The 15,042-nt window shown below is 38.6% G+C and overlaps 1 protein-coding gene and 1 non-coding gene across 2 annotated transcripts; both read left to right on the top strand.

Annotated features, from left to right (window-relative positions):
• The first annotated feature begins 37 nt into the window (after positions 1–37).
• On the top strand, positions 38–11,257 carry RANBP1 (RAN binding protein 1). The gene is made up of 6 exons (XM_074844335.1): positions 38–191; positions 2,109–2,245; positions 4,095–4,252; positions 6,220–6,348; positions 8,317–8,382; positions 9,369–11,257. Exons 1-6 carry the CDS (start codon positions 177–179, stop codon positions 9,491–9,493), a joined length of 630 nt encoding a protein of 209 aa, XP_074700436.1. The 5' UTR covers positions 38–176; the 3' UTR covers positions 9,494–11,257.
• Positions 8,471–8,602, top strand: LOC141931935 (small nucleolar RNA SNORA77). The gene has a single exon (XR_012625712.1). It is a non-coding gene; the product is annotated as a small nucleolar RNA SNORA77 (small nucleolar RNA).
• Positions 11,258–15,042: the final 3,785 nt, after the last annotated feature.

The raw sequence follows: 15,042 nt of genomic DNA, 5'->3' as shown, positions 1-15,042 counted from the left end.
GCCGGGGGCGGGGCGGGAGCGCGGGGCTGAGGGAAAGGGGGCGTTTCCCATCGGGCCTTGCGGCAGCAGCGGCGCGGGCTGCGGGAATGAGGTAAAGGCGGGAGGGGCGGGGGCGCGCGGCAGGAAGCTCGGCGGGCAGGCGGCAACGGCGAGCGGAGCGGAGCGAGCCCGGCCCCATGGCGGACACTAAGGTGAGGGGAGCGGGCGCGCTCCTGCGGGCCGGGGAGCCGGGTGCCGAGGCGGGGCGGCCTGGTGCTGAGGGGGGAAGAAGAGGAGGCGGTAGTGCGGGCCGGGGTGGCAGATGGGGGCGGGAGAGTAACGGAAACAGGTGGGGCCCGGCCTGGGGCAGAGCGCCGGAGCGGGCCTGAGGGCCTGCTGGGCTGGGCGGGGGGGGCGCGCGGGGCGGCCCCCGGCAGCCGAAGGGCTTAGGCGGGTGGGGGAGCCGAGGTCAGGCAAGGCCCGTGGCCGGGAAGGACGGGCTCCGGGCCTTGTCGGAGGGCAGCGAGCGGCAGCGCCGCCTCGTCCCCGCCTGGCTCCGTGCGGCGGGGCTGGGGGCGCCCGGCCGTTGGAGGCGGCTCGGGCACGTGTGTCTCCCGGGGCCTGTCCCTTGGCGGAGCCGAGCGTGGGAGGCCGGGGCGGGCCGCTCCCGCTCCGCCCGGCCTGCGCCCTGCGCCGGCGGCGTCCCCTCCCGGACGTGAGGGAAGCCGGAGCCTCTCGTAGGTGCCATGGCTTCGTCTGCGACTCGGGCGCTTTGGAGTGAGCGCTCTGCCCGTTTCCCTCCTTTCTTCTCCCTGTTTTCCGCCCCTCCCCCCAGCCCGGCTGACTGAACCCTTCGAGCCGCGGCCCGGCCGCAGGAGTAGCTCCCCACGTGCTTTATGTGGCGGCAGCGCGGGATCTTATCGTGATAACGCGATCTACTTTCTCTCACGTGTGGCTAATTGTGAATTACGCATTTCTCGTGGCTTCTGTAATTAATTGGTCAGACGCAGAACGGATGATGAATTAGGATATGGGATGTGCTACTTACTATTGGAGGAGAAAATATATGAAAGTTTGGCCAATGTTTCTTGTGTGAATTAATTTCTCACTTTTTTCTTACATAGTGGAACTGGAAGCATAAAACTAATGATAGCTGGTGTGATGTTGTTGACATAACCAGAATTTATTTTGCAACGTTTCTTACCTAATTCCCTCTTGCCCCCTTTTTTTAAAGGATATTCTAAATAGAGCCTGTAAGAGCAGACTCTTTCATCTGTAAAGTGAAAATAAGATTTAAGTGTTTTTGGTGTATAGGCTTTTTCCTTTCACTGTTACTCAAACAACAAAAAACCCCAAGTCAGTTCCTTTGACCTGAGATAACTGTTTGTGGCCTCGTTAACTTGCAGATGAATCTCCCTTCTAGGCTTCTCTGCTGAATGTTTCTTACTGCATGTATACAAAGTATTAGAGATGTTTATCATCTACTTACTGGTCGCAGGCTAAAAACAATTCTTAAGCTTAATGAATGCTATGACTGATTCTTAAATAACTAAATAGGAAGTAGTATTTTGGCCATTTACCCATAATCTAAAGTTTCCTGAAGAGGAACTTATTTCCTGAATGTTGCAGCAGTGCTTCAAAAATATCTTTGATTGTGGGTGGTTCTAATACATAAGACTAGAATAATGAACTTCTGGATGTAATGTGTTCCTTAAGCTGGGTTAGGTGGTTGCTTTGGTGGTGTGTTTTTTTTCTTTTTTCCCATTAATGATAGGTCATTAGCCACTAAGAAGTGGTAGTGCTTTAGTAGCATGAAACACATTATATAGGAAAAATAGATGAAGAAATTATTTTTCCATAACCAAGAGCTATTGCTCCAAGGCCAGGTCTCTGCACAACTAGTAAGGGTGGCAGGACTAAAACATGTAGCACTGCAAGAGCACCTTCTCTTTGTTGTAGTATTAACTGTATATTGACTTTAAAGCCATTTGTTTTCAGGGTATTTCAGTTACTAAGATCTAATTGCTGAATAGTCATAAATGTTTTCATTCTAAACACAGATATGACTACTTCAGATTTTAAGTACATAGCATTGTGGGTTTTCTTTTTTTTTTTTCTTCCCTCTTCAGGAAACACATGAGGAGCATGATACTTCTACTGAAAATGCAGATGATTCTAACCATGATCCTCAGTTTGAGCCCATAGTTTCCCTTCCTGAGCAAGAAATAAAAACTCTGGAAGAGGATGAGGAAGAACTCTTTAAGATGTAAGTAGAATATTTCTGTATATTATCTAAATGTTTATTAGGCTTAAACTTGAATGTGTTTATAAAAAGCTAGATAAATTGTTAGGAATCTCTGCGTATGAAGTGGTAATCTAAGTTGGTTGGTATTTGCTGTGATGGCAGAAATTGAGCAGGGGGATGATTGGTAATAATGCCCCAAGAAACTCTGAAGTCTAGAACAATAGAAGGGAGCTGATATCACAAATCTGGTTTCAGTATTGTTTGGCCTAAAAGAAAGCATTAACTTGGATAATAATTAGAGGTTTGAAATTGCGTGATTACATCATAACACAAGTATCTTGGGGAGGAAAGAGATGTATATAGTATTGCTGCCATGCATCCCCAGTTATAAAGGGTGATATATGATATACCGAAACAATAAAAACAGTAGAGGCAGTACAATGTTGGGGCATTTGTGACGGCACCTTTCTGTTGTTTAAAACTGTTTTATCCTTAGATTGGGCTTATTGTCAAATCAGGATAGCTTGCTTAAGATGTATGATCTGCCTGAAGAAACATGTAGGCTAAAGGCTTAAGACACATTTTGAACGTGATCCATGATATGTTTGCTTTAAATAGGTTTTTAAAAATACTGCTTTTACTTAATTGCAGAAGGGTATTGTTCATCTGGAAGAGACATCTGAGTTCTCTTGCAGATTCTGGTAAAAACTAAAGCGATGGTCAGTTTCTGGCAAGGAGCATGGTGAGACCTCTGACCATTAGACCTCTGCACATGTGATGTGCAGTATTAGATGGGAAGAAGAAATTTTTTTATTTAAAAATGAGGGGGGGAATAATAGTGTAAGTTCCAGTTCTCTGTAGGTTCATTTTTACATCTGCAAAGTGGTGAAGGAGGAAGGGAATCTCTTTTTGGATGCTGGTTATTCTGATAACTAAACTTAGGGGAATCACCTACTGAATGACGGCTAGACTTGGAAGGAAGGACTTGCTTTGGAACAGAGTAGTTCATCTGCATCAGAGCATTGCTTGCTTCAACATTTGACACATTCTTTTGAAAGACCTGTCTTATTACAAGCCCCTGTGCCTTGCTTTTTTTATAGAAAAGTGTATTTTTATATATATCCTGTAGTGTGAGCAGGTGCTTCCTTTCCTATAGCAGTGTCTTAAACTCCTCAGTAGCAGAGCTCAGACTGTCTCTTGGGTCAGTTTTGACTAATGTCCCAAACTACTCCTGTTTCTCTTTTGGCACACTGGCAGCTTTGAAGATGAAACAGTGATGTTCTGAAGCAGGTATGTTGCACTGAAGTGCAGCACTAAGCTTCCTTTCTTTCTGATGTAAGAATAGCAACAACTAGGTTTTGGGAGTTAAAAGGAAATGAGTGACTCTAGAGGGTGAGGTTCTTTGTTAACAGTTGATCAAACATTGGGCTTGGAATTATACAAGAGTCTTTACTTAGCCTCAAGCTGCTCAATTTTTTGAATTCATAAATATTGCTGGTTAGATGGAGCAGTTGAATCCATAGTATATATATATAAGAACTCTAGCTATAGCAAAACCTGTTGATTAGCTACCTTAATTTAAAAGGTTGCCTGCACAAAATATGTTTATCATTCCCCAAAAGTGTGTCCAGAACCTGTTGAATTTTAGTATAGCTATTACATAGTTTGTTATTAAATTTGAAGTTACCATATCAGTTTCTAAATTTGTATGCTGAAGTAGAACAGGGAACCTTACAAAAGGAATTGTTTTCTTCCCTATGCGTGGCTGTTTTAAAAAAAACCAAACACGTACTGAACTGTTCAGTCAAGTATACTGTTCGATAAATGTTTCTACATGCAAGCTAACTTCTTAAATTCTCTCTTGTTCAAGGCGAGCAAAGCTATTCCGGTTTGCATCTGAGAATGACCTTCCAGAATGGAAAGAGCGAGGAACCGGTGACGTAAAACTCCTAAAACACAAGGAGAAGGGAACAATTCGCCTCCTCATGAGGAGGGATAAAACCCTAAAAATCTGTGCAAACCATTATAGTATGTTATATGTTACTGTACTTCTTGGTTTTGTTTTTTATAAGCTTGTAGAATTGTACATTGTAGACTAAGAGCTCAGTGGCATTTTAGTAGCAGTTAGAGAATTGTTGTATGCCTTTAAACAGGCATCAAGTTTATACTAGACTGTAAATATAGTTTGTAAATATAGTCTCTTGCTCCGCACACAAGGCTACAAGCATCAAAAACTACAAGCGCTTATTTTTATTAATGGAAAGAAGCTATAGTTGGTTTTGGCTATGCTGGCAAGGCTGTCTTAAAGTTGTTTTTTTTTCTTCAGACTCTGATAGTGTTCTAAAGACATTTTAAAATTTATCTGGGATAGACATCATGTGATTGATCCCAATGTGCATGTGTGGTTTTTTTATAATAGAGTGCAGAAAATACAGGCCTTCATACTACTTAGGATAAGAAATTATGTGAGCTGGCTTATTTTCATAAAACAATGAGAAATAAGCAATCATGTAATAATTTACTACTTTGAGCTAAATGAATTGGTAGAAACAATTGCTTAATCATCAGAAAACAGATACTGAGGTGCTAAATTAATCTGTGGCTGCCTTTCTCTGCTTGTGAAATAAACTGAAATGAACACGGTATATTCAGCTAACTCATTCAAAAAGAATGTGTATTGAGAGCTGATGGAGCAGGAGAGGTTTGTTCCTTTGATCCTCTTTGAACAAAAATAAGCATGAAAAGGCAAGATAGGCTTGAAAGTCAATATAACTAGCAGTAAGTAGACTAATTTGGTAATGCTTTGTTGCTTGCTTTGGTAATACAGAGGTTTTTATATGAGGAGTATATTCTGTGGAGTTCAACTACATTTAGATAACCTGAAATAACTTGTTTGAAGTAGCTTAATACAAATCTGAAGTCAGAAGCAGTAATGCTTGTTTTCTCTGGGTAAATCTCTTCAGAAAGTCAAACTATTCAGAGGACAGAGGTGTTCCAGCTTAGTAAATGAAATGGCAAGTATGAAAACAGCGTAGTCACCAACCAATAAGGATAAACCTGTTTGAGAAAATAAGTGTTGCACATAAGCAAAACAGAACTGATACATTTATAGTGTTCATGTCAAAAGTTTTTGTTCCTGGAGAAGCTGCTTTCAGTAGATTTTTAAATTGAATTTATGGTGATTCACAGGCAGACAGACTCTTCATTTTTGCAAAACAATAAATGAAGCAAAATATAAATTGATCTCTAAATTTAAAAAAAATGTGAGAAAGTGAGTTGACTCTCCAGATTTCTCCCAAACTAAACAAAGGACCCAGGGGTCAGGGTTTTTTTCCATGTGTGTAACATAAAAAGTCTTTGAGCAGTGTGAGAACTAACATTCCACCTTCTTCAACCAGTCTGGTGAAGTAATTACAGTGTTTTGGAGGGAATGGGCTCCCTTTACTGGGAGGGAACAAATGGATTGAAAATAAGCCATGCACATTTTGCAGCAGTGCAGAATTCTGTAATACTTTGTAGTAGAGCTTTAAACTGATAGGAGAGAGATGAACCTGATTTGATGACTAATTGTAGGAATAATGCTTTTTGAAATATATTTTTTGTGTAGTATGTAGTATTTTCAGTGTGCAAACGCATAATGAATGCTGTTTGTGTGGATGCCTTTTCCTCCTAAGCCATTTGACTGTTCTTCAGAATTGTGCTTAGCGACTGCATCTGTCTTAGTCTCATCTGTTTTAAACAAGAATTGGATCAAACTCTTAGTTTCTTAACAATAGGGAATCTAGCATTCTTTTACACAGTAATGGTCTTGCATCATTTTATTTGACAATGTAAGGAAAAAGCATGGGCACCATTGCCTTCTATTTACCCAAAAGTAATTCTGTGTAAAGTGCTTTACATAACTGTCGCAGTCAGTTGTCAGTAAGATTTATGGAGACTGGTGTGGAAAAGGTTTACTATTGTGCCGTGTACATCTTTCAATGCTTTCTTTTCAGTCACACCCTTAATGGAGCTGAAGCCTAATGCTGGGAGCGACAGGGCATGGGTCTGGAACACACATGCTGACTTTGCAGATGAAAGCCCCAAGCCTGAACTTCTGGCAATCCGGTTTTTAAATGCAGAGAGTGAGTGGACTGGCACTGAACTTCCATTGGTTGTGTGCTGTTATGTTATGCTGTGTGTCTAAACACAACACTACTGTAAACCACTACTGTAGATCTGCTGTATCTTACCACTGCATAGTAGTAGTGTTAGCTAATTACTGCCTTAACACAGAAGTCAGTTATTCACTTAAATGTGTTGAGAAACTGTAATAATTAGGTCTTCAGTAATATTTATAGAGCTTTCTGCCCTAGGGACTTTTTTAAACTTAAACCATTTCATGCAAGTGTAATGCCAGTAAGAATAAAACTAAAAGTAGTAATACAATGTGGTAGAAATTACACATGCAGCTTGCTTTCATTTTATCTCAGGTGCTCAATGGTAGTTCAGATGACATTTTTGCATTAGAGCAAGGAAATACTGACCTGAGATTTCTGGTCCATCTGCATTAGCAAAATATTTGATTTTTGTTGTTTTTTTTTTTTTTTTAAATGAAGTATGTGGTATCTTCTTTGTTTTGAGTAAATCAAATGCTCAGTCCAAAGTGCTAGTGAAACCCAACTATCAACGCTAGTTGGTGTTTTTTTCTAGAGTGGTTACATTGACTGCCAGAACAGAATGTAGGTCTGTAATTACATATGGATCAGCTAGTAGGGCTGAACGACAGTGTAGCTTTCCCAACTCCTTAGAATTGAATCAAAGTAGTGGGTTTTTGCTTCAAAAAAGAAGCAAAATGAAAGAGAAAAAAATGTTATATTTACTGCTTTACCATTTGCCACACAAGTGTAGTGTTAGCCGCCTCTTCTCCCTACATGCTAGGTGGCCAATAAAGTGGCTGTACATTTTAAAGCTAGATGGATTTGGCTACATCTGGGAAGAACTTGGTATATCTTGTTTGCTTCCTTTCCCTCAAGTCTCCAACATCATATTGCTTAGCCAAATCTTTCTGATCCATCTGCTTAGCGCTTGCTGCTTTCTTAATCAAATATGAAATTAAAGGGTTTTGGTACCTATTTGCTCATCTTTGAAAAATCTTTCCCTCTTTCTGGTAGAGGTTGTTCAGCTTATTGAGTGTTTTGTCTTGAGGGAGTAGTCCTCTGCCTGTTACCCTTTATAGTACTGACTAAGCAGATGACAAGTGAACAGACATAAGTATGCCCTTCAAGTATCTTTCCTTTATGAGATGCTTGGAAAGGAGTCGATACAAGTATTTCCTGGAGTAGTTTCATATTAACTTCTGAATTCTTGTGGGACAACAGTGACCTCATGTGGCCAGTGACTGAGCTGGCATACCAGATTACCTCCTTGACAGTTCTGGTCTTGCCTGATCTGCTTTTCTGTCTTGTTACCTGTATTACTTGTGTAGAAACGTTGTTATAATTTGGTCAGCTGCTTGGAATGACTCTTAAATCAAGTGACGGCTTAGACCAAAATGTGATGAAATTATGCTTCCTTAGCTATTGTAGTCAGGAATAGCTTGAGTCCAGGCCTTTGGGTATTGAATCTGAATGCTGTACTAATGAAGCAGGCTTTATCTTCCATTCTTGATGCTAAGAACCCTAAATTATAGTAAAGATGTGGAGGTCTTTTAGGATATAATGTAGCTGACAAGGATAGTAGTTCAAAGCTAATCTTCAGTCTTTTGCACACAGATAGTCATATTAGCAGTCTCTGACATATTCCTGTAGGCTAGGGACAGCTAGGACTTACAGTAACTACAAAACACCTCCTTCTGGCATTATGTCTTAAATGTTTTCCCAAATAAGCTGCTTTAATAGACTTGCTAAAGAAAATAAACTGCTTCTGCACAAAGATGTGATTCAAGAATTTTGCATAGCATCTTGTATGATTTTAAACTAGATTACTTCATAAGTGCCTAAAGTTTTGTTTACACAAAACTTCTGTGGTATCTTTGCTCAAGATTGGAAGTATTCAGTGTTGCAAGAAGGTAAAACTAATGAAAAAATTTTTTTTTTTTTTTACTGAAACAGATGCACAGAAATTCAAGGCAAAATTTGAAGAATGCAGGAATGAAGTAGACAAGAGAGCAAAGAAAGGTAAGCTTAAGAGTCGAAGTGTAGCACCATGCCACTTTTTTCTAGCTGTTGGAGTGGTTATAGCCTCCTGGAGTATCATTGTGTTTTAGCAGACTCACTCTGTACTGAACTGCAGCCTTCAGTTCAGGTGCTTTTTCTGTCTGCAAGAGTAATGGTTCACAGAGTGACAATTGCCTTCTTTCTTGTAGAAGGCTGTTACAATTGCTGTTGCAACACTGCTTTTTTGGAAGGGCTACTAAGGAAGCATTTCTGGTTTATAGTGCACAAATTAACTTAGAACACTGCAATCACAGTGATATTTCCTCCTTTTGATTCCCCTTCCCAAAGTCCACAAATATATAATCATGCAAGTAGAAAACTTAATTTTTATAGTTGTTAACATGTCTGAAGTTGTAGCATTTCTTCACAGGCCTCTTGATTTAATGTAATAATGCACTGCCTTGTAGAGTTGCCTATGTGACAAGATACTGTGCTATGTAAAATACTTCTATCTTTCTAAAGTACACGTTACTAGTGGTCTGCAGTCAGTGCTCTTCAAGATATTTAGATTGGAATTTTTCAGTCTTAAGAACTTCTTATTCCCCCATTTCAAACTGGGGAACTTGACTTTTTGGGGTTTTTTGTTAAGGCAGGCAAAAAGCAAGGGACTTGAGACATTTATTTGACTGGACACTGCATGGAGTCTGTTACTAGTAGCAGCAAAGCTGACCAAATGTTAGATGTTTCTCAGTCACTAGGATTAGGCCCTCATTTAGTGACTAAAATATACAAGTAGCATTTCTTGAACTCTGACATCTGAGGTAATTACCGAAGGAAAAGGAATGAATCCCTCAGTGCTCAGGGAAGAATTTCTTTATTTTGTTCTCATTCTAAATACCAGCTGTCTCTCCCCACCATCCTCACCCTTCACTTCTCTACCCTTTTTTCCCCTGTAACAGGAAAATCCATTACTGCCTGTATGTAACTTTTCCTAATCAATCTCTTAGCAGGCACAGACAAAAATGATAGTGCTGATAAAGTTGCTGAAAAACTAGAAGAGCTTTCTGTAAAGGAAGAGAGCAAAGAATCTGAGAAGAAAGAGACCAAGGAAAAAACTGAAGAAAAGCAATAAATCATCTTGGGCCTTGCAGTTTTTCCCTTACTTTTTTTCTTTCTTTCTTTTTTCTTTTTTTTTGTTTTTATTAATTTTTACAAGGGACTTTATAAGGAACTGAATTCAACATTCAGATTGTTTTTTCTAAGCTTTTGCCCTTTTGAAGATGTCTTCAGAAAATCCATTCCCCAGTCATGAAAATGTACTGTGCTAACTTTCTTTTCCATAGTGGAAACACTTATTTATAGTCATCCAAAAGAGTGAATAAAACAAACTTGAAAACAGCATCAGAGGACAGAACTGAGTTTTCTATATACTTTAAAGGCTTATGAATACACTTGTTTCATTGGATGTTGAGATGCATATCATCATACCTGTGGATTAACTAGGTTAACAGACCTTACCAACAGGGAAGATTAAGATTATATACATATTTCTTATATGGCTTCTAAAACTGTAAACAGACCTTTCACACTTTTTCTGCTCTGTGTTCCTGAGCAGGGAATGTGCCTGTGATTCTTGAAATGCAGCAGAGTTCTGGAATCAGGTAGTAGAACATTCCTGGCACACTATAAATGATCTGTCAGACAGTGAAAATAAAGATGGGGGAGAAAACATATTACATGAGACTTCAGAAGTATTTTCTTCTTACAAAACAAAATCTTTGTTCCCTGCCCCCCAATTTGTTAATATTACAAATGCTTGACTCCAGCACAAAGTTGTTGCTGTGGTCCCAGATCTCCCATGATGTGCTACCTGCTGGCTGAAGGCAGCATCAACCTGTTAAATACTAAGGTGTATACAAAGGAATCTTAATTGTTTGAGTACCTCACTATGAGATTCCCTGTGTCAGCCTATCATAAAAGTTGTACTCTAAAGTTTATAAGCTTTTTTCAGGGCTTTGGAGCTTGCATTGTTTTTACAAAGTGAAGGGTTCTGAACTTTTACGATGTGTGGTGGAAGGCTGTCCCTCTTAGAGAGTAGTGGTCTGACATTCACTTTGGAACAGTTAATTATGCACACACTTGAGGGGCACTGTCCTTGCCAGAATGGGCAAATTGATCAAATCTCTTCCCTGCAAGTGTTTTCTGTTTATCCGGTTTCAAGTTAGTGCTAGAGAGTAGGAAAATAAACTATAGTAAGCAATAAAATCAACACAATTTTTAAGTCTGATAGATGAATTGAATTTTCTTGTTAACCACTAATACAAGGATAGTGTTGGCATAGTGGTGGAATTCTGTAATACTGTTTCCAAAATAATTATGAAAACTGGACAAAACTTGCTAAACTTTAAATTGTATGATAACATTGGATAGCAAGACCTTTTTATCCTCGTAAAGAGGCTTTCCAAGTAGTTCAGGCTCTGCAGTCTACCTGAGGAAAATAGATTTTTTTTAAAAAAAAAAAGTCTTTCTACTTAGCACTGCCTTTTGATGCTACAATGAACTAGTCTTAAATCTGGAACTGCAATTAAGGTACTCACTTCATTCAAATAAAGTAATTCCTTTGGTGGTGTGCATGTTCCCCTTCAAGTACAGCAGATATCAAAAGTCTGTTAGTTAAAAAAGATGGTTGAAAGGCAAAATAAAATACTCTTTAGTGTTTCTGGTTTGGAAATAACAAGACAAAGCTATTCTGAAGTACTTAACATTTGAATGTAAAAGCCACATCTTTATCCATGAGTCACTGTAAATTCTCTGATCTGATAATGTCAAACAGTGTGTCTAAATTGATAGAAATGACATTTAAAAATTTCAAAATAAATTTAAATTTTCATTTAAAGGATTTGCTTTTTATTTAAAGAACTCTTACTGGGAATGCATTTTTAGCCTGCAGGGGCAAAGTGATGAAGGCAGTAAAATGGGTGAGTTTGATTTCACTGTCAAACATTGTACAGAAGAGGGGAGGAAACTCTTGAATGACTTAATCTATCTTAATCTTAGATATTGACAACTGTTTAATTTTATCACCCTCTCTTCTTCCCCTCTTTACTTATTCATGCATGCTTAAATGATTTCAAGACATTTCCATTCCTGTTTAGGTTAACTGATCCATGTTTGCAGTTCATGGATTACAACCATCCTTAATTCAAGTCTGCAATCTCAAAGAGCCAAGTTATGAGGGACCACTAAGTAAAATAATTTCTCTGGATAGCATTTGGCTGAAGAATGTCTTAGTCTTCTAAACTAAAGGATGGTTAGTCAATGTTCTGGTCACTTTAGAAGCCATAGGTGTGCTGTTCTACAAATTAAAAAGCAGTAAGTATTTTTAAAATTGATCTCTGTGAAATAAGGCTTTTTTTGTGTAAGTCATTCTAATGATAAACTTTCCTATATGTAACATAGATTACCAAGAGATGTCCTTGAAATGTTTTTGTAGCTTACAGTATACTGAGTATTCTAGAGTTATAGCTGATGTAGTGTTGTCTTGTCCCCCCTGCCCAGGTCACCAGGTGTTTGTGCTTTCCCACCATCTTCACTGTTAATAGGGTTATTGAGATGATAGAACCTGGCCTGTCTTGTCAGGCAATAGAGTCTCAAAATAATAACTTGGCTCAAAAATTGTAATAGACCTTTGACAAAAAGGTAGGCTTATGGTGCAAAAGTTCATTCCTGAATTTGTGGGCAACTACTAAAATGTCAGTTGCCTTATGCTTGTTTCTGAAATGGCAATAACTTCAGTGTGATTTAAATGTCTGAACCTGTTTGAAGGTGTTGTGTCATAGTAAAAATGGATCATGCAGAAACTTTTCTAATTCATTGTTCAGACACAGTACAGAAATTCACTAAATCTTTAATTTCTGCACTTTATAGGGGTGTGTTGAGTCTTAACTTGTCTCTAGAATTCTAGAGACAAATTGGATTCTAGGCTCTTAACACCTGCAATTGAAGTGGCTACTTTCCCTTCTACTCTGAGTGAGGCAAGGTAACTCCTGGCATGTTTAAATGTAGACTAAAATAATAGGGAATATAGTTTTGTTAATGCATCTGGCTAGAGAATAATGTCTTTTTAAGCACTTCAGTAACAGAGTTACTGAGAATATAGCTGAATCTTACAGAAGGTACAAGTGAAGGTTTTTAAGATGTTTTAATCCATTTTTGGTAAAAATGGAAACTACAGGAGGATTAGTAAAGTGTTGTCAGGTGCTAAAGTGCAATTTGTACAAATTCTGCTTGCTTCAAGTGCAGAAAGATGCTATATAGCCAGGCTTAGTAACCCAGCCTTTGTTGGTACTCATGGTTTTGTGTGCATAAAACTGGATGGATGAGTGTCTGAGGACAGCTGAATAATTAATTTAACTTAGAGATAGTTAAATTTTTATGACGATCAAAATAGTATCTCCTTAACAGGTAGTTAAGGTCTTAAACAGACTTAAGGGTTTTTTTGTAAAAATTAGTTCAAAAAATCCCATGTTAATATTTGGAAGACTACACTAACAGGTGGGTGTTTTTCTCCAGGAATAAGCTTGTATTAGTGATACTAAATGTCTCATTCACAAATTGCAAACACCCCAACTTGCTGTATTTTAACACTGTAAATGATTTTTTTCCTGTGTAATAAGGTAGCTTGTATCAAACACAAGTTCTCTGTGATACCAAAAAATTCAGAAAATTAAAATTCTTCTCAACACTATGCAGACATGAGAATGTTGTGAATCTTTATTATTTTTGATGCAACATGCTCAAGAAATACCTGTATGTAAAGGGCAAAAATACGAGTCTGAATAGTTCTTTCAATTTTGTTACTGAATGTCTTGGAACTTGTTTAATTTAAAAATTTGAAGGATTTAACTGAAAAAATGAGAGAATCATTTGTAATATACCTTCATCATGGAAAGACCTGTGACAGGGCTGTGTGGAGGCGGAGGAGGGGCAAGGTGTGCAGGTATACCATCTCTTTTCTCACTTGGTGTTCTGTGTAGCTGTGTGGGGAGGTATTTGGTTCAGGAAGGTCCACAGCCCGAGCAGTCCTTCCCTGCCTGTGATGGAGCAGCTGCAGCCCAGACCAACTGAACCAGTCAGGAGTATGGATTTCCCAGCTTGAGAATCTGTTGGGTCCAGAAGGTGGGTGCTGTGCTTTGTGGCTAATGACGAGTCGTGCCGAACTCTGACTTCCCACAACAGAAATGCTGTGCCTTATGCTGCATCATTGCTCAGTGAATTCCTCTGAATAACTTAATGGAAATGTTTAATGTTACTAGAAACTTTTCTCTAAAGACAAGATTATCTGATTCAGAGTTCAGAAAACTAGGCTTGATACTTTCTTAATACTGAATTGTAATTACTTGTGTAGAAACAGAGATTGAGGGGAAATAACATTATAAACTGCCTTCCTGGTTTTTGATGTCCTGTACAGGTTGCCATCAGCTTTCAATGCTGAGTAGTTACAGTGATGTGGTTATTTAAAACAAACCACACCTCTCTCCAATTAAGTCTCTGTAGCTGTCTTCATTTATGCCCTTCTGTTCCCAGTACACCTGTCCTGGCTGGTCCAGCTTGTTTCTAGCAAGCTGTCTTTTCTAAGGTGTCTGTGGCAAGCTACTGTCTTAATTTTGATTAGCCAAACTAATTTCAAAGTGTTCTTAAACTGCTGAAGTCTTGTCTATGTGTAAACTTGCGCTAGTTTAGTGAAGTGAGATGTGTATAAAGGATTTTTAAAAATTTTTAATCTTATGATGGTTTATTTAGGATTTACTTTAAAGGTCTTCCTTATTAGACTTAGCTAGAATTACTCTTTTAAAATAGAAGTAAGAGTAATTACCAGTCTTTCACTAACCTTAACTAAATCTTTAACAATGTATCATTTTCAGAGTCAGGAGATAACAAAAACTAACTGCAACAGATCAGAATTATTTTGCTTGATGAAGAAAAGTTTGAAGTAATCAGCTGTAGAGTGGACTGTACATGTAAGTGATTTCTCAGACTCTAGTTTATGTGAAAACAAGGTGCTCTCAAGTAAGCAGCTTGTGCAATTACGGAATAAGGAAATAATTCTTGAAGTTGTAAAAACTGACAAGCACAGAAGCAAAAAAACCTTACATTTAAGAGTTGAATAGTTACTAGTATCTACAGCTATGCATCAGATTTATGACCACTGGTGTATTTTTCTAGTATGCAAATTTTAAGTATAGAATGTCTTTGTCCACTTGTATCACATTAGACGTTAACCACTGACTTAAGACCTGGTCATATTTGCAGACTGGTTTGTGTAGCTAGTTTGCTATAGTCTCCTAGTGAAAATGCAACCTATGTTAGATCCATAAATAAATAACATTAGTAGAAATACTTTTTTTAAGTATTAACGGTGAAGCTAGGGTTTGTGGGGTATAGTTTGTCTGTTATGCTTTTGACCAATATAATGACAAATATTTTAAGTATAAGTAAGGTGCTAGCACAATTCTGGATTAGATGTTACATACAGCAAACTTTTTATGTTGTGGAAGGTGTCTCATTACTGCAAGTATTTAACAAACTTTATAGTCTTACATTTATTTTCAACTTTCAAGCTGGAGAAGTCCAGATTTTTGTTGTTGTTATCAGTCTTGACTACAAGTTTACTTATTCACT

This window comes from Strix aluco, chromosome 18, assembly GCF_031877795.1.
Source record: "Strix aluco isolate bStrAlu1 chromosome 18, bStrAlu1.hap1, whole genome shotgun sequence".
Classification (NCBI taxonomy): domain Eukaryota; kingdom Metazoa; phylum Chordata; class Aves; order Strigiformes; family Strigidae; genus Strix; species Strix aluco.
The sequence above is the reverse complement of the archived record's forward strand: the minus strand, read 5'-3'. Positions and strand labels throughout refer to the sequence as shown.

Bases quoted from the DNA above. Each gene is read 5' to 3' on its own strand.
- RANBP1 (XM_074844335.1), top strand. The intron at 4,253-6,219 runs GTATGTTATATG...CTTTCTTTTCAG, and splicing joins AATCTGTGCAAACCATTATA to TCACACCCTTAATGGAGCTG. The intron at 8,383-9,368 runs GTAAGCTTAAGA...TCAATCTCTTAG, and splicing joins AGACAAGAGAGCAAAGAAAG to CAGGCACAGACAAAAATGAT.